At 37.9% G+C, this 20,700-nt stretch overlaps 1 protein-coding gene across 2 annotated transcripts in view; it reads right to left on the bottom strand.

Moving 5' to 3' along the window:
• MMP16 (matrix metallopeptidase 16) overlaps positions 1–20,378 on the bottom strand; it is a 185,562-nt gene extending 165,184 nt beyond the window's left edge. The window contains exon 1 of one of the 2 annotated variants that reach the window (XM_009558042.2): positions 19,989–20,378. In XM_009558042.2, the coding sequence (XP_009556337.2) occupies positions 19,989–20,120 (132 nt within the window). In that variant the 5' untranslated portion in view covers positions 20,121–20,378. The remainder of the gene's footprint in view (positions 1–19,988) is intronic. The other variant, XM_054059412.1, reaches the window with a different exon arrangement.
• Between the last annotated feature and the right edge of the window lie 322 nt (positions 20,379–20,700).

The raw sequence follows: 20,700 nt of genomic DNA, 5'->3' as shown, positions 1-20,700 counted from the left end.
TTGTTTCAGAATCTTTCAGATTTTTTTTTTTTTGTTCAATCTTCTATGTACAGGAGTCCTACAGTGGACATAAATCCTATTTACACTGTTTTCATAGGAGCATAGAATAGTCGGGGTTAGACGGGACCTTAAAGATCACCCAGTTCCAAGCCCCTGCCATGGGCAGGGACATCCCACTAGATCAGGCTGCCCAAGGCCCCATCCCACCTGGCCTTGAACACCTCCAGGGATGGGGCAGCCACAGCTTCCCTGGGCAATCTCTTCCAGTGCCTCACCACTCTCATGGTGAAAAAATTCTTCCTTATGTCTAGTCTGAATCTGCCCCTCTCCAATTTATAGCCATTGCCCCTTGTCCTATCACTACAAGCCTTTGTAAACAGTCACTCCCCAGATTTCCTGGACCCCTCTCCGGGTACTGGAAGGTCACTATAAGGTCTCCTTGGAGCCTTCTCTTCTCCAGGCTGAACAACCTCAACTCTCTCAGCCGGATTTTTTTTCAGAACCTTTTAACACAGAAGAAGATAGAGAAATAATTTTCACACGAATTGCGCTAAATTTCACATTGTCTCAAAGCAATTCCCTTTTTCTTCTACATGCTCTTAGGGAAAGTGAAAAACAGGATAGAATTTACAAGCCCTGGTCCTCTGACATGGGAAGGCATACCTTTAATCACAGGAAGGCCAGTTTCTCCTTTCTTTATGGTTGCTTGGGTCTCTTTCCGCCTCCTGGTTCCTTTAGCATCTCTTATGCACTCTTCTCTTAGTTATTTGATCAATTTTTCTTCTTATCCTGTGTACTCCTTGTAGAAAGTGTCGCTTATGTGCTGGTGTACAAAGGATTTTTAAAAAGAATGTGTGACATAGTGGTGTGACACTGCTTTTCCAAATATATTAATCATGATGTCTGACTTTGGCTCTTGCAGTGATGTTTGGACAGATAAACTATGTCAGTTTGCCCATCTGTAAATGTCTGATGGTCTAAGAAAAGCATCTTAGAAAAATCTCATTTGACAAAGTAAGAATGAATATTTTCATCAAAGATCTGTTGAAGTTTCACAACGGTAGAACAGTACAAATATACTCATATCAACAAACGTGAAGTATTGTGGCTTGCCATGAATGCCACAGATCAAACATCCCAGTTATACCTGAACTGCTATATATAAGGAAGCCTTCTAGAGGGAGAACTTTTGGATCTACACCATGATGCCTTAATGACTTTACCACCAAACCACAGAACTCCTATGGCATGTGATAGATCTGTAAGAATCACCAGGGACAGTGGGCTTTTACTGAAGGAGATGTTTGAACAGTGGTGGCTTTTAGTGAGTGGGAGGTTTAATACGAGTGAGCATGTCTAGAACATTAAAGTGGTACAGACTGGAGACTTAAAAGAAAAATAGGACTGTGTTAGAGTGATTGAAAAGTCTGTCTGGAGTGGTGACTAATATTTTCCAGCATGTTTAGACAAGGTTTCAATAAATGTCCTAAAATGCTACAGAAAGTGCAGAGACAATACTTTTACACAGCATTATTATCATGAGAATTTGTTTGCTGATATTTGTCAAACATTCTGAACAAGGGCTCATTTATATGCAGAAATAATAAAATGCAGTCACATTTAGCTGCTTGGCAACTACGAAAAAATGTAAGGATCTTCCTACAGACTACCACCACAACTTCACCTCATTTGACATCCTGTATTCCTTTCTATGTACTTGGGAATCACAGACATGTACATTTTGGTTCCACTGTTTTAATTGCTGTACTGGTTTTAGCTGGGATAGTGTTAATTTTCTGCATAGTAGCTTGTATTGTGCTACATTTTAGATTTGTGATGAAAACAATGTTGATAACACAGGGAAGTTTTAGCTATTGCTGAGCAGTGCTTACACAGCATCAAGGCTTTTTATGCTTTTCATAGAACCCTGCTACTGAGCTGTCTGTTGCACAAAAAGACTGGGAAGGGAAACAAGTAGAATAGCTGAACCCAACTGATCAAAGGGATACTTCATACCATATGTCATTATGCTCAGCAGTAAGAGCCTAGAGAGAACGAAGTGGTGACATTCGAAATTATGGCATTTGTCTTCCCAAGTAACTGATAATGCTTGCTAGAACCCTGCTTTCCTGGAGGTGGTTGAACACCTGCCTGAGTAGCTTTTGCTTTTCCTATTAAACTGTTCCTATTAAACACATGAGTTTTCTCATTTTTACCCTTTCTATTCTTTCTCTGATCCCACTGTGGGGAAAGTGAGCCAGCAGTTAGTAAGGTACCTTCCCTAGGTCTCTAACCAGAAGGAGTAAAGTGATGTAGTTTTATACCTCCTCATACTAATTTTCTGTCTTTGGATAAGGGGATTTGGGGGTCAGGCACACCACTTCATGACTGTTACTGGAAGCCAAATTGAGTATCTTTAACAAGCAGGCAGAGCAGGGAGAATCAATGGTAATTTCAGGACATACATGTTTCACAGCATATTGTAATGCAGGTATGCCTTACATATCACAAGCACTATCACAGATCTATCTTTGCTCCAGGACGCAGTTCAAGCAAAGAGGCTACATCAAAGTAACCATATTCACACTTAAGCTGATGCAGAAATTACGATAATACATAAGAAAAATATTTCTAGTGATCTGGAATATCTACCTGGTACATACAGGTAAGTTAAACACATTGATAATCAACTGCCATTTTTTTTTATTTTTAAAAGGCTTAGACTGAGGCGCTAACTTGAAAATTGTCAGACACTTTATTCAAAGGATCCCTAGCTAAATCTCCTCCAGTTCAGAGTGCTGTGTTGCCTCATTTGATATTTTGTTGTATTTTAACACTTTCTAAATAAAATAAAAGAAATAAGCTTCAATAATTTGAACCTACTTTGCCAAGTCCACAAGAAACATTGCTGGAAAATTATCAGTCACATAATCATCCTGCAAGTAATACTGCCTTGAATTACAGTTATCGCATAGTCTACAGTGTTCAATCGATCAATCACTTTCGTTAGCAAGATCTAATCCTGTGAGTGAAGAGTACCGAGCAAAACCAACAGGAAACACTCTTGCTGGTGACAGGGAATTCCACCGCTTCAGACATCCTTTCCTCACACTTAAGCTGAAAGCTTTTTAAGAGAAGTGCTCTGGGTGACACCACAGCCATCCAGAAATCAGAGTAAAACTCCTACTAATTTCAGCCAGGACACAATTTTTACTGTTGGAATTTCATTGTTCCTAGTCTTGCTATACTTTCAATATTTTTCCTACTACTTATAATAAAGAAGTGCAGTTAAAAAGGGGAGATGAAGCACCGTATGTTATATAGTAATAACTATATTTACATAAAAAACAAGGGAGGATCTTGAAGAACTGCAATCCAGTAAGTCTGACTTCACTTTTACGATAGAAATTGGAAATGCCTGCTATGGCCTCATTTACAAACCTTTAAAACTGTATGTCTAGACCAGCCACAGTAACTCAAAACACATAAAAAGCCTACACATGGCAAATTTACTGTATGTATTGCTGATATGACAGATGATAAATGTGACACAATGAACATTGTATTTATATCAATTTCAAATCAGTTAATCCTGCCTCAAGCATCACTTTCACCTACAAGGTCAGACATTAGAAAAGTTGCTTATACAGATTAAAAACTGGCTTACAAAATGAGAATGAAGGGTCCTGGATCAAGAGAAAACATTTGACTTGTGTAGGAGTAATAAGCACAATAGGTAACAGCAGCTTGATTTTGTTTACACACTTTATACCGAAGCCAGTATTTCACAGGGCATCAGAGGCGGCTAATAATAACAATGATGGAAAGCCGCTCTCGGCTTTCTCCTTTTCAAGACACTGAATGGTCAAGCAAACAACAGTTCTCAATAGCAAGCTTTCCCAGATGAAGGCTAAAGTCCTCTGCTAAGTACCAGGATGAGCTTTATAAATGGAAATGCAAAGGAAAAAAACAGAGGAAGGCTCAATTTTCCCCACTGAAGTACTACTCTGAATGTGGTCTTGAAGGCTAATAATATGCTAGATCATAGCTACCATGAGAGTTCAGAGCACTGCTAGTACATAACACAACTTGATCATCCCAGCTCAATTACCAAAAATACAATTCAAATCAATCCTTAGTGGCATTCTTCCTTGAAAGCCCCAGGAAGTACCAAACAGTGAAGGAGCCTTGGAAAGTTCTCTTGAGTTACCTCACCACAGGAGGCTCCAAGCACTGGTTGTTTCTTTTGACTGAATCATATGCCACATAAACGTCAGCATACAACTGTCCCCAAAGAGGCCTTTGTTTTGCTTACCAAAAGGGACATGTTTTCCAGCAAAATTTCATCCACTGTGAGACGTTACCCATAACATACGGACTGTGAGGCAACACCATAACATTTGCACCATCCACAGTCTGAAATCTTAGTGGAACTTTGTAAGGTAGAACTGCAAACACATAAGCAGCAGAGAAGCATTTCACCAGAGTCAACTGAGTAGATGACGATCAGAGGCAACAACGTCTCTGCTTCAGCTGACTCAAGTATTCTTTTACATACAGACTCGAATGCTGCTTTCTCCAGCTCAGTTTTGATCAGCCCCATTATGACACTGGATAACTTGCACTGCTACTAACCACTCTACAGACGGCGATGGGAAAAATCATGTCTATCTCCTCAACAGTCAGTCAATGTAACTCAGCCTTAAAACCAAGAAAAACACAATCATAAGAAAACAAAGATTCCAAAGAAATGCAACACAGGACAGACAAACAAGATATTGGCAATAAAAAAAATTCAGGTTTTTGAAGGCCTATCTTCTAGATCCTGACTGAGACCTGGTCCAATAAAGCAGCATGACCCTCCTATAGAGTTATAACAAATAAAGCCCTAATCCTCAAGTCTTTAAATCTCCTTAAATTCTCCTTCTACTACAGAAGTGTCTATGGTACCTGGATGATGCAAGTCCAAAGAAAATATCAACATGCAAAAAACAAAGAAACGACAAAACAGTTTCCCAACACAGTGTCTGTCATCAAAAATTTCTGAGAGAAACTGTGACAAATGGTACTAGCTGGTCCATACAGAGACCATGCCTTAAACAATTTACCTGTATTGGCAGATGAGTTCAGTGCCTGAAGACTTCTCTGGCATTGCTTAGCTTATCAATATAGAGTTACTCTGATACTAAATATTATTCTTTTTTAAACGCATTGTGTTATCTAGAAACTTCACTCTTGATAGATAACTTGTCATGAGCTTGGTATCTTGCATCAAGCAAACTGACTAAAAGAGACAGAACTTACACATAATATGAAAGTTTATCCAAATCTTTTCAGTTTACCATCTGTGCTGGAAATTTCTCAATATAATTAAAGATACTGAAGACTTACACCAATTTCAGCTCGGTCTGTAATGCAGCAATTTAAACTGCATTGCCACATTTACAGACAGCTCTCCAGAAAACCTGCAGAAACATATTTATTATTTTAATATATTATACATAAACAGTTAGATCTATTTCAAAAATTTTCCAATACTATGTTCATTCAGTGTAAATGTATGTGGTGTAACTTGAAACTCACAGTGAACTCAAGGGTACCTTCTTGTACAGACTCTGCTTTATCTTATATAAGAGAAGGGGTTTGCCATCATCTGGGCAAAAATACTCTTTATTATCTCATTTTAAATGTTCTTCTTTCTTAAACATTAATGTGATTAGGGCTTTACAACTGAGCTGGATGTAATGAATTAAATTCACTCCACCATCTTTAGTGGAACTACACTTCAAAAGCCAAATCTGACCCTATTAATGTAAGCAAAGGGCAATGCCTGAAGGCATTACCTGCTCTGTTCTTTCAAAACCAAGAGCCCCACCATCCGCTGTATCTATCTGGCATATAAGTGTGTTTCTGCTCAGTCCTTACTTTGAAATTCATGACTTGCTGTTTCCTTTCTACCTAAGCAATATTTTCTTTATCATAGAAAGAAATGTGGTGATTTTTAAAACATCCCCCCCATAGAAGTATATGGTTAAAACAATATTGAAGTCCCTGTTCTCATTCTCGAACAAGCAGAATCCCTATTGCCAGATCTTCCAAAGGTTGTTCCCTGATTTTCAACTCCTGATTCATGCATGAAGTCAACTACTACGGGAATTTGGAAATTTAAATTCATATTGTTAGGCAGTCCACTGTCTACTGTGTCGTGTCTTTCCCTCTTCAATCAATATCTATTGAATACATATCAGTCACTGCCATTTTCTCATGAAAATATTATCTAAGTACTCAGCCACTAAGCAGTCCTGTCTTCTTAAATTTCATGTATTTCAATCAAAGTAAATCAAAATAAAAGAATACAGAAAGGAAGCAAAAAAGCACCTCATTGCATAAGAGAAGGGAGGATTTACATTATCTAAATATTCACCTAAAAATTAATTTATATTATTTAACTAATATTATCTACATTAACCTCCTTAGATCACAAACTACTGTTACTTTATGACTAAAAGCACATGTCGCTACTGATATTAGTATTTTAATTTACTGCTTTTGGAGGTCCAATTTTGAATCTCCAGGACACTGTTTCTACCTCACTACAACTCTAATTTGCTCCCACAGATGCTTACAAAATATCAAGAGTACAAAAATCACAAACTTAAGTTTAAAAGCAGTGTAAGCTATGCTTTTCATCTCTTCCTACAGAAAATACAGTACCTGTAAAAGCAAAAGCTGATTTTCTGGTGAACTACTCAGTTCCTGCTGCTGCGAAGAATCAGCGGTTAAGTCATCGAATCAAACTGAGGCTTCTCCCAAGGTCAGGGAAATAGTGATGCACAAACCAGCTAGTTTGCCAGTTACACAGTGTAACGGTATTATGCAAATTGTGTAATGTTAGTAGTCAGCATATAGTGCAAAACAGTGTTTGCCAGCAGTTAGAAGTACTTCGACCTTTTGGAAGTGGCAAGTTTTAACAGCAGCAGAAATAGCAGTAAATGCAATTTTGAAGACAATCAAAACTGAAAAAAAGGTATGAAGTGAGCAGGTTTCATCTTAAAAAACAGATATGTTTCCTGCACGCTCAGCTTACTGGATATGGATGTTCAGGTTGTTCTTCAACTGTGACTTCCACATCCTTGTTTCAGAAAAAAAAAAAAAAAAAAAATATTGAAGATGTGAACCCAAAAGCTCAAAAAACTGAAGACAATCAAATAAATTCCAAAAGCCTTTATATGATTATCAAACCTGTCTGGTTGATTCCACAGGCTTTATTCATGATTGTCGGCGTTGAATTAAATGTTATAGGAAAAATAGACTTTCGCACAGTGTTTGAAAAGTGTGACAAAAAGCAATGAAGCAGAGGAGTCAATGCAATATAGTCCAAATTTTTGTCTAATGCAATAGCTATAGTGTTCTTAAGCTAGACAGACTAATGCGTAAGAATAAACATTACAGTCAATGGCTATCAGTAGAGCCATCAGCCTCACTAAGTAAGAAAAATTATTGTTAGGCTGAGGGTATAGGACAAGGAAGGAATCAGGTCCACTACTGCTGATGTGAGAAGGTATACCATGTAAGCCCTTTAATTAAACAATTAGATCCCATCTCAAAATAAAATAATTTTTTTCTCCTCTTCTAGCTACCATGTTAAAGCTAACGGTCATAATGAATTTCTCTATTGTATTGAAGTTGGAACATAAGAAATGCTATAGTTGGTTAAGGCTCTCCTGTCCTTAGTTGCTCATAACTTTCGCAAAACGTCACAGAATGTATTGTTCTAACATTTTTAAAGCTTAGTTTTACCTTAAGAATCATTTTCTCTGCTGCCGAAAATTTACAGAAGGGAAGGAATATTCATAAAGATACTAAAAAAATCTTTTAATGGAGCATAATGTTTATTTTGAGCAAAGCTAAAGAAAGAACATATTTATACAGAATCCAAATCTTTAGGTCCAAATTAAACCAGCATCACCTCCTTAGAAAGATCTTGTATGTAGAGAAAAATTCTCTACTATCTCTCTGGAAGAGGCATCTAAGCAATTATCTATGAAGAACAATGACTCTATCTGACTCCTGGGATAAAAAGTGAATTCTCTTGGTAGCCAGGAAAAATGATGGGATTATTAAAAAAGGAACCAAAATATTGGGTTGGTTTTTCTTTTTCCTCTAAATCAACCTGTCAGTGCAAAACAATAGAATGGAGCTAAATATTACCAGGGAAGCTCTTCTGGAATAAAAGTTTGCAGATATATCACTCTTCCTTCCCAAACGCAGACCTAAAAATCAACAGCAGATCTAGCCTCTCCATAATTACATGATAGCAGAAAACTCATTCAAATAGTATCTCAGGTAGTATACTGAGGTATTTGAAATGTTGGACTTAAATAATTAAGTAAATAAGCAAATACATATATATATAAGCTGGCAAATAACACTCATTCAGTCAATTTCATGGTTCTGAAGACCTAAAGGAAGTGGTGAAAATAAATCAATGAACTTGCATACCTTCCTCTGATGAGATCTAAATGCTGGTATTAACACAGAAATGTAAATTTCTGTTGACTTAATCCACATTTTACTTTACAGAACAAAAGCATTGGACAACATAGCTAATTGTTCTGGAGGTCCTACAGCTCCTACCGAAAGAAATTACTGAAATGTCACTTTTGGTTTTATCTTCTTGGAGATTGTCTATGACACAACAGACATTTAGCGAGCTTATTCTTCTAAGATATATTTTCTAATTACTTACTTTTTATTAAAATGCTTAACATCCTCTTCTCTCCCCTCAACGGCAACAAATAGCTGTTTAGAGATTTGTATGTTTAGAAGGGAAAGGCAGCCTTTAAAACAATTTACAGCAAGGCACCACATAACAGGAGCACTGAGTTTATAAAATGCACCAGAATTACTCTCTGTAAGTTAGATAATATGTTTTACACTGACTTCAACAGGTGCAGACCTGGTCTCATTAACGCTGAAGGCAAACTGCCTTGTTGCCAGTGGAGAAATGTGTTCTTCATATCCCTATCTAAATATGTAAAACAAGTGAGATCTAGAGATGTAAGAAAGTGTTTGCCTCTTGCACTAAGGGATAAAAGTATTTAATAATGTGCAGGACATCATAGTGACTGAGTAAAAATTGTACCACTTCTAGTTTTGTCAGAAGTACAGGTGTTTAATGTGATCTGAGGTTATTTTACATTATCCAGAGATGGCAGATATATCATCAGACCTTTAGGAGGCTCGTGCTTTTCTGGAACGTTATCTACAGGCTAAGCAAGACAGACCACGTGGCCTAAACAGCATCAGGTACACATGCAAGCGTAATGAACACCATAGCAGAGGGAAGAGATTCAACCCCAAATTACGACATCTGAATGCCAGTGTCTGACTGAGGGAGCCCAATAGATGTAGGTGTCTGGAGACCCTCTACCATCACTTAAAATTGGGAAATATGTACAGCACATTTGAATACCCACATGTAAGTACTGTTCTCTCAAACTGAATCCCTTTCCTAGTCTAACCCTGCAGCTTGCACACTTGCTGGAAAATATACTTCAAGCAAATCATCCCACACAAATCTCATCACCAAGACATATATCAGCAAACATACTTAACCTTCCCACATAAAATATCTTTCACAAGAAATATAATATGTTCACAAAATACGTTCCACAAGTGTAAATTTGTAAAGCATGATAGTTCCTACGTGTCAGTGTCATGCACATCTTTAAGTCTGTGTTGTAGCCACATAAACAATGTAATGTGTGAAACTCCATAAAAAGATCTTTTAACAGTGTAATGTCTAGATATCCATAAAATTCCCACTAATAACCAATTTTATTCACTAGGTACTTAAATTCACTGATAGTTGAATACAACAAGGCAGAGTACTTCGAAAAAATCATCATAAACTAGTCAAGCCCTCCTGCGACAGTGTCAGCAATCCCTACACATCTACATCTCTTCTAAAATCAGGCGGTGCTAGTCCATTTCAGCTACAGTAAGGATTTGAAATAGAGTGAAAATTTAAATGAATCCTTTGTTTCTCTCTGTCCCTCCTGTATGTTTCATTCTGTAAAGTCACAGAAATACACCAAATTACTAATCAGCGCATGTCATCTATGCTCATCAATGGCTGCTATCATCTTGGATTATAGACATCCTTTTCTGTTAGGAATTGCCTAACCTGAGCCAAGTTCAAACTGTTGCCAGTAGCCAAAGGCAGAGTCTATTGAAAAGTATTCTTCCACTGTAGTTTTCCCTATGGTACTTTTACCAGGGTTTTTTTCAGTTCTAGATTTTGGGAGTCCCACCACCGTGCATTTTAAAACTTGACTTGACAGAACTCCATAAAATATACAATAGTTAACAGTCCAGCATTGGCAGAGACAAGTCTTTCCCCTCTAAAGTCTATGGTTCAATGACTGATGAATTTTCTTGGCTGCATACAGTGGCCTGTAGAAGACAACCCGAGGGGCACGAAAAGAGAAAAAAAAAAAAAAACATAAGAAAGAAAAAAGCAAGGAAATAAAAAGGAAAGACCAAAGTGGAAGGAAGGAAGTTCATAATGTTAACTCATGGTACAGGAACCCTAAAGAAAAAGATTCAGATTCCACTTTTATTATACTTAATATGCCAGCCCAGCAAATGTCTTATTCCCCTTGTGCCTCATCCCCCCATCATTAATATTCAGGGATATGCAAGCAGTATGTCTGCCTATTAGTGGCATCTAATAAAAAACATTAATACTTGAAGCAGTGAAAGGGCAATTTTTTACTGTATTTCATAAAAACCCACAAATATGCAAAAAAAACAGGAGAAGATTAGTTACTGCGATGACCAGGAAACATAAATGTTTGTGGAGCGATTACTTATTAAATAGGACGTTCATTCAAAAGTAGAACAGTTTTTTATTTTGCATTGTGTAACATCTACAGTCTGATCCAAAATCCATTTTCTTTGTTAAGACTTTTACATTTATTTAAACACATTCTGAACCAGACTATTTGTTTTCATATTTAACAACAAAAAAAATCTTATTCTACCTTTCATTCAGAAAAAGAATGTGATACTTTCCGTCTTCAGTCATGTGATGATATATTTCATGTAATCCTTCTGGTGATTTCCTCTACTAAGTTTTGGTACTTACATTTTAAAAAAAAATAGAACTAAACTAAAAAAAAAAAAAAAACAGGGACTGAAGTGTTATAGATGTGGTTTTCACCTTTTCTGCTCTGGTACTTGTGTCTTGAACTTATTCACTACTTGAATGATTACATCATTCTGAAATACTGTATTTATGCTTTATCATATTCCTCTATTACCTTTTACGAAAAACAGTGAAACTGTCTAGAGACAAATAAATCATGAAGATATATTCCTGGCTCTTTTTTGTTGATAAATTCTTTTGTTCTTGACATGTATTAGAAAAGGCAATAAATACTTTTCAATTAGTCCAGTTCACATTTGTGTAAGCGAGGTTACAAAGGCGGATAAGCTATGTGATCAATAAAAAGACTCTTGATGGAAATGGATGCACAACCCAGATCTCCACTCCCCAGCACAATGCCTCAGTCACTTACTCATATCACCACCTTTTTCCTGCAGATTTAAAAATACTGAGAGAGAAAATACAAGGGAGAAAAAGACAAAGACCTTTCCAAAGCTGACATTCCATGTATGAGTAATGAAGGACAGAAGTATCAGTATCTAGCACTACATAATCAATAAGGAAAATCAAAAAATGAACACAGTCCTGGGTTGTTGTTTGGATTTCTTTTTTAAAAGTATATACAAAGTAACAGAAAAAAAAACCAAAAGCTTCACTTGCCAAGACAAAATCATGCTGTGCAGTTAGCAATATAAGTGTTACTTATAATAATAGATTTAAGTGTGTGGAAGACAGATCTTTTATTTTACTTACAATTAAATGCATTTTTTACTATTCCTACAGCATGTAAAGCAAGTCCTGTAAACAAACACAATCTGTCAATTTCTCAGTGGGTCAAAGCAATTTCCTAGAAGAATATCACGCAAACAGCCTCTGAGGTAAGAATGGAAAACATGACAGGATCATTAGCTTCAGATCCGGATGCAGTACAAAAAGGAAACAATTTCCTCTTTGTAAATATCTACTGATAAATTTAAAGGAAATATGTTCTTCCCCATTGAAAAGGATACTTGTTTTTCTGTTCTGCTATCTACATTTTAAAGAAATTGATAATTTTCTGTCTGCCTTTTAGCTGGTAATTTTCTGAAAAGGTAAGTCCTGTATCAATTTGTATTTCATACTCGTAAGTCGAGATGTGATTTACATATCAGCAAAAATTAACAGGAGAACATAAAACAACTGTTTCCGTACAAGATTGTGAGATTTATTAAACATAATAAATACCAGATTTTCTGAGTCTAGTATTTCTTTTCAAATTAGCTGTACAACTGTGAAACCAGTTAAATTGTTTCACAAAAGGTAAAAAAGCTTAACAGTGTCTTCATATATTACAGACATGCCATGTGAGTGGGAAAAGTTGAAGAAAACCATATAGATTTACCTTAGAGCAGTTACTTTGTCCCCCATAACCACAGCCCAGTATGAAGAGGACCAGTGAGTTAATACAATCAGTAGCAAAAAGTGGAGGGCAGTAGTCATTCTTTCCCCAAACTATGAGCCATCTGGTGCATAGGTAAAGCCACTGCTACCAAGATGTACCAGCAGACAGACAAAACTACTTCCACCCTAGTCGTACAGTGACAGGTGTAGTCTAAAACAGAGCCATTAGGGATTTGTTCCAATATTCCTCCCAATGTACAAAGACACTTACTATAAATACTCCACAGCACAACCGTTCCATTCCACACAAAAGTCAATCACAATATGATCCATAAAGAAGCAATGCAAAAGGCAAAATACGTCTCATGCACAGTGATGAAACAATTGCCAAATAATACACTTTATGAATGTTTACTCAGAGTGTAAAAAAAAATGATATTGTTCTACAGAGAGAAAACATCAAGTGATTTTAATGTTCTACAGAACTATAAAGGCTCATTGCTTCAGCTGCACATCCCCTGTTACAGCAGTTTTAATCCTGGAATTTTTAACCCCTTTCCCAAAACTGTGTTCAAGCTTCAGCATGTGTTCAAGCTTCAGCACTTGAGATTGGATTGCCTAACGCTAAGCACTGAAATCAACAGGGGATAAGTTTCCGTACCCTGAAGCTTTGATCTTGAAATTGACAGGAGATTTCAAGCACAACAAAAAACACCTGAACAAGCTCCTAAGTCAATTACATGCTGTAATACCTCGAAAAGTATGTTAGGAATATTATGATCACAGCTGAAGTGCAGGTAACTTCTGAGCTGGTGTAAATCAGCTGTTAATAAGTAGAGAAACACTGTATTAACAGTTTTGGTTCATAAGTAAAACTACAGAAATATTATTTCCTATTTCTGTAATTTATGTCAATTTCATTTTATCACATAAATGAGTTGTTACCACTTAATTGCTCTTACTGTACAGCAAAGATGATTATAATGAATGATGATAAGCAGCAACATGAATGAACAGTTGCCAGGCAACCAATAAATAAAAGTTCCAAATAGCATGACCTCTCTTTAAAGGATAAAACTCTAATCATAATTATTTTTCAAATCCATTTCAGTGGGAACTAAAATCATGTTTGCAGCACTAATCCTGGTCTTCCTCATACAAAATGAAACCAAATCTGTCATTTGACATATCATGGATAACAAATTAAACAGATTCAACCTGCTCCTGTAGATTATGGTCAATAGCATAGTTTGAGGATAGCAAACAGGTATCCAAAAGATAGAAACTGGAATTCGAAACAGCAGGTGAGAAGAATTAAACAACTTAAATAGGTTAACTTAAAAAGAAAGTTAAAAAAGTTATATTGTTACTTTACGGATCTTCAAAAAGCATCAATAGAGTCCTTCAGTGTTTAACTCCACCAAATGATCATTCAGTAAAGTTGGATGAGACACACTTTAAAATACTGAAAACAGATGCAGTTTGAAATGTTTTTAAACCTATATAATACCACATTCTATCTTTATAACCCCTTACAACTCAGTCTTGTTGAGTGCATAAGCAGAGCCGAGGTGCCTAGAGCAAGCACTGACCTTTTAGATGGATTCAAATAAAACTGACAAAGAGCAGCATAAATCTTAAACCAGTTACAGAACACAGTATATCCACTCTGAAGAAACAATGAGTGTTTATGCAGGAGTTTTACATGATGCTTTCTGAATAGCAGAAGGGGCACAAGTTTGGACTTGTTCAGGGAGTTTTGGTAGGCTAATAAACTGTGTATTTATTTTAGTAAGATCTCATGTTAGAAAACATTAGGAATACATGTTTTTTGGTAAGTTTATCTTGCACTACATAAGGTGATTACATAAATCTCCTTAACCATTTTATTTCCTTCCTTTACAATTGAGAACCACTAACAGCTGTGATGTTCAAACACTAAACAGTCAAAAAATTGCAATAGGAAAACAAGATGAACTAGAATTATAAAAAAGCCTAAATTTCATCTAAGGTTTAACAGACTATGTCAGCTGTGAACTGTGACCATCTTTTCAATGTCTGTCAAAAAAAATACAGGCAACAGAACCTATAAACATCCCTGCAAAAATAGTAACTCAAAATAATCTCGTACATTACAATGGAAAACTAATCTACTGCAATTTTTTGAAACAGGAATTATTATTTAAACTGCAGCGGAGAATGCATTCTGCTAACTAGTAGTCTCCACATGGATTTCTTCGTATCAAATGAGAGCCAGTTCATTATATAGCAGAAATTTGCCATCTATAACAGAAAAGTGTTCTGTTGCCTATCTGACACAAAAACTTCCAATTACTTTCCCTATCTAGACATATTTGTTCATCAGAAGCTTTTACAGCAGGTTTTCTATGTATCTGTATTTCCTCAATAATCAAATAGGAAATAAACCACATTATATTTTTATTGACTAATATTTCCACCCACTAACCACCTATACCATCTGATTCAATAACTCCTCTCCACTCTTCTAATAATTTGTTTGAACTTCTTGTTCTAATAAAAATCCAATTCATTTATCTGACACCTTATGCAAGAGTTAGATTTAGAATTTAAATAACTAAGAATCATGCATACTGACTTTCTGCATAAAAATAATACAGAAGACCCTACAAAGTCCTTTAAGACACATGGTACTATTTGTATAAAAAACGTCTTAATTTTTCTCCATAGTTTTGAGCCATAATTTTAAGAAATTATGAAAATATTTGTGTGCTTGTAAACCTGACAAACAAGCTCACTAGTTGAAATGTGTGTAAAAGTGATGTTTATTCCTTTACCAACTGTTTATTCCTTTTCAATTACCAACTGAAGAATTAAACTTGTTTGATTTTAAGCCTAAAATACTCCAAGCCTATCAAAGAAAAGGTAATGTATTACCATTCAGCAGGACACTTTTTACTATGAAGGAAAGTGACAGCATTTTTCTGAAGTTTGGATTTCACTGTATTTTGTTCCATTTACCTGTCCCACCTCTGAAAACGGGAGAAGAGAAAAGACTTATTGTCTTGAAGAGTTGCTCACACTAAAATAAGAGTCATTTTAAGATCTACTGTAGGGATTGGAGTCTATATATTTAGCACTAGAGGAAGGAAAACAGAGCATAACTGCTAGCTTGAGGAGAGAGATGATGAAGGATTCTTAGTGTCTAGTGTTTACCTTATCACAGATACAGTTAATGAAACTAGGTGCAAATCTAAAAACACTTCTTTGCTCAACAGGCTTTATGCAAGTACTCAGTTGAGTAAGACTAGATAGCATTAGGCTCTGCAGATTAATCTTATTCTAGATTCATGTGGATCCTGTGTTCCGACCAAGGTATTCTTCTTTTAAAAAACACTTTTGCCTTCACAAAATGGTGTCTTTTTTTAAATTTTTTTTATATTGGATATTTAATAGTAAATTAAATACACACATACTTATTATTTAAGTATATACATAAGCTAATGGATAACAGAAGATAAATTCACAGCATAATACTGGCTCAAACAGTACAATATTATTTGTTTTAGGAAAACATATAAATACATATAAAGTGTATATGGATTATACTAGTGAAAGATCGTCTATAGACATTCCAAATAACATGCAAAGGAGTTATTTGAGTAACATAAGACATTATTACTACAGTGAGAGACCCAGGGCAGAGGGGAGGGAAGCTGGTTGCTCTTATCATTTTTGGTATCAAATTCTCTTGTGCATGCTTGTTTCTCTTTTACATTTAAAATGTTCATTTATTAACAATCATTCCATTCACTATTTCACTGATGGACATTTCCCCTTTGCTAGTGTACAGAAATAGCTGAAAATAGTAGAAAAACTCTATGTTGATGGTCACATTCTTCTATTAATGTACTCACTCATTCATGAATAGTTTTGGACCAATACTTCAGAATTAAGGAGAGGGAGCGAACACTGTAGTCCTTAGTTTTTCTCATGCTGTCAGAAATGGTGTCTCACAAAAATGTTACTGGTAATCAGTGAACTTTGACAATAAATGCTAAAAGCTTCCTGTTCATATGAGTATGCGAATCTTAAAACTTCATCATACTTAACCTATCAGTTTACAATCATCTCCCATGCAGCTTTACTGCAGAGCTTTCAATGACTCAAAGTGCAAGTGTGCCCCTCCAAAGTCTTGCTCCCCATGACAGGACTTCTACTCAGCTATGTCTACTACATGAAACACTACATACATTAATACATTTCAGGACTGACAACTCAGGTCTCATGGGAAACTTGAGGACTTCATCCATGTAGATGTTCGTTTAAAAGCAATTTTACAGAGGGACAACACAATTATAAGAAGAATGGAATCAGCTTTGTGTTCTTCTTTGAAAAGGTAACATTTTTATTTAATATCTTTAAGCTATAGTTACACCTCCTAAGAATCGCCCTGGCTTACAGCCTAACAAACCCACACTGAAACAGACAAAAAAAATAAAACACTGCTATACAGATTTTGCTTATCGATCAGGAATGTGGATTGAATGAGATGGAGTAACGAGAGAAAATAAATTATCTCTGCATTTTTATAATATTCTACAGGTATCTGTATTTTATTTGGAAGCAAGAAAGAATGAAAAAACCTCTGCTTTCCAACCATCCTAGGCATTTGTTTAGTGACATTACATTCAACTAAATGTATATCGCTTCTTCCCTGAAGACTACTTCATATGATCTACTTCATATGTTCATTCATATTGTCAGAAGAAACATTTACCCTATTTTTACATTTTATTATCAAGTTCAACTGTTTCATACACTTGTGCTGACATGGCTCGTACAGCACAATACATTCATGCTGTCACCAAGTCCTTTGCCTCAAATTTCCCATGCTTTTAGCCACTGCTGTTTCCAACAAATAGAAAGTTGATTCTTCAGCACTACCCAAACAACATGAACATGGCAATGGCTGTTCTGGAGCAAATCTCAGGTCTCTTTATCCCAGGACCATGTCACTGACAATGGTCAAAGTTAGTGGCCTATGGAAGAGTCCCGTATTAGGAGAACTCTCAGATACTACAGTAATTCCCTGGAACACTCTTGGCTCCCCACAATCTGTAGCTCAAAGACTTAAATACGAAAGAGACTGGGAGCACTGGGATGCCAACACATTTTGTTTTAGAAGGGCTGTGAAGAAGAACAGGAGATGACATATTTCAAAAGGGAGAAATGCGTCCTCACCACACACACAACTTCATTCTATCCAAGTGCTTCTTGCTCCCGATATTGCCTTTGCCCTCAAAATGTGCTGTTTTCCATATGGAAGAGGCGGTAAAAATGAGTGTTTCCCTTCTTTCCTCATAAAACCTCCTGACTGGAGTTGGCCTCCTGTTCATATTACACTTGACTAACCCAATCTTTTTCTCCTCCCACACTAGCTCCATCTGCCGCCCGTCTCTCCAGCAGAGCCAGATGCCAGCAAAGCAGACTACTGTGGGAGGAGAAAGTTCTGTCGCTGGAATTTCTTCCCTATACCCTGCAGGGGGCCAGCCTGTGAAGCCTGGAGTGGATACAGAGAGCAACTTCCTCTCTTCCACACTGCTTTCTCCTGCTCATCACTAAAGAAGGCAGCTGAGGACATGAGCAAAAGACAGATAAACTTCAATCTCCGCTCTAAAATTCGCAGCTTTAATATTTATATCACAGAAGTTTCACAACTGTACTCCAGGCTCAAGCTCGGCACACACTGCATAAACATGTAAGAAGAAGACATGAGTCCTGCCCTAAACAGCTTACAAACAGGAACAGAGATGCACCTTTGTGATAGGAAACAAACAAGAGTGCGTAGAGCATAGATGACAGAGGGAAAATAAAAGACTAGAATTTATAATCGGGAGAGATTCTAATGATGGAATAAGAAGACAATACTTCCTGGAGAGATACAAGTCAATGAGAGAAGCTATGGATGTGTATTAAGGTGCAAGAAGGATTGCAAGTGGCAATGTAAACTGTCTGTGTAGAGAGGGAAAGACTAGAATGAAAGGAGACATGGGGAAAGAAAAAGTGATTTTTATACCTTTGAGGTGATCTTGCATGAAGCAGAGGGAGAAGCACAGGTAAGAACTTTAGGCAAAAACGGTGCCAGTCTAGGAATGGATGAGCATTTGCAGAAGCAATCTTGCCCGAGACAGTAGCAAGAATAAATACCACTACGTGAGAATAAGTGCTTATAAACATAACAAGCAACTGTGCATATGTGCGAGACAGAGGAAAAGATACAGACTTCATTTCTCTGAGAGAAAGAATTGTGGGAACCCAGAAGACAAAAGAGACTAGAAACAAAAATAAGTGCGAGTGGTGTATGGGTGAGGCAGAAAGTTTGGAGTGGGGCTGGCAGACAGAAGAAACCAGGGGAACATAGCGATCTAACGGAAAACCAGAATTATGTATTATAAGTTGAAACAGCATATATAAAATAATGAGACACGTAACAAGAAAGATTAAGAAGTTGAATAGATGGGGAAAGGAAGAGGCAAAGACACATGTTACATTAAAACAGATTAAGGAACAGGGTTCACAGCAGAAGGAAGGGAGTGACAGGAGGGAGAAAACGGAGGAAAGAATATATGCAAAAATGACAGTTAATAAAAAGCACTACATAAAAACCCCAAATGGAGAAACTGAGAGTGTACAGAAGAGAATGGAAATGGCTATTCATTGAATTCTCATTGTAACTGCAAACTCTTAGGGTTTGCCCCATCTAGATAGCCTCACATTTTAATCTTTTTCACTTGGAAAAAAATCTTTCTTGGTCCTATACACCTCTAACTTTCATGCTGTAGTTGTACCGTTTGTTTCCCTATTTCTAGTGGCGACCTTTTTTATTATGTTTAAATGGGAAAAGTATCTTGTCAAATACTCTATCACAAAGAAACATGCCAAAATCTCAAGCTTTCTTCCCTCTGCCCTCGTACTGCTTTTTTCATTCATTCTTCTTAAAAAAAAAACAAAAAAAAAAAAAACAACCAGGCGGTGGGGGTGGGGCGGGCAGGCTGGGTAAACTCATCAATACAGCGGGATATGAGAGATTCACAGAGCCTCTCCTGAGCTGCGTGTGCACACTACGTTCTACTCCGTGCCCGGGCTGAAGGTTTTTTGTCCCCTACGGGCGAGACCCACGGGGAGGCAGCGCCCGGCATCGCGCCCCGAGCCACGGCAGCGGGATCGCCGGGGAAACGCATCCATCAGGGAGGGGAGCTACCTACCGGCTGCTGGAAAGAAAGCCGACACAGGCGGCTGCTGGAAGACATAGCTGCCTGGCTATTTGATGACATTTTTTACTTAGGAGATGTCAAAAAAAAAAAAAAAAAAAAAAAAAAAAAAGGAAGGGAAGGGAAGGAAGGGCGGAAAGGGAGAGGGGGAAGCACGCAGGCTCGCACACGGCCGATCTTACCTCCACATTGAAATACTGCTCCGCTTTGCACACCGTAGCACATAAAATCCAAAGAAAGGTTTGCAAGAAAAACACCCTGGGCTGAGACACGAAATCCAACCGGCTTCCAGTGCTGAATGCGAGTACGATCATAGTGAACTGTGCTTCAGTGGATGGAAGATCTCTTTCCCTCTTTAACAAATACACAAACAAACCAACCCCCTCCCCGTGTCGGTGAAGAGCCCGTAGCGCAGGTTCACCCACAGCAGGGGAGGAGGCGGAGGAGCTGACACTTGGCGGCACGGGCGGCGCAGGGTCAGCTCTCGCTCATCCTCACCACCAGTCCCGTAACGAGGGAATGTGGCGTCCGAGTGTAGCCGCAGCTCCCGCACCACTCTTCTCTGCCCAGCAGCAGCTACCCCTCCCCGTGTCCGTCCTCCCTCCCTCTTCCTCCTCCTCCTCCTCCCTCCTTCTCCTCCACCCTTCTCCTCCTCCCTCCCTCTCCTCCTCCGCCCTCTCCCGGGGAGGACCGGCGTGGCGCGGCGGCTCGGCTCGCCTCGGCGCCCAGCCTTGTCTCACCTCCCCTTTCCCACCCCCCACCCCCCTTCGCTCCCCTCCGCTCCAGAACGTCCAGCCGACCCCTACATGTCCCCGCCCCGAAGGCGTGTCTTGAAGGCTACGTCGCGCGCCCGGCGACCCCGCACGCGGCCGCGCTCAGGGGGGCGCGCGCCCG

The sequence above is a fragment of the Cuculus canorus genome, chromosome 2 (assembly GCF_017976375.1).
Source record: "Cuculus canorus isolate bCucCan1 chromosome 2, bCucCan1.pri, whole genome shotgun sequence".
NCBI lineage: Eukaryota > Metazoa > Chordata > Aves > Cuculiformes > Cuculidae > Cuculus > Cuculus canorus.
The sequence above is the reverse complement of the archived record's forward strand: the minus strand, read 5'-3'. Positions and strand labels throughout refer to the sequence as shown.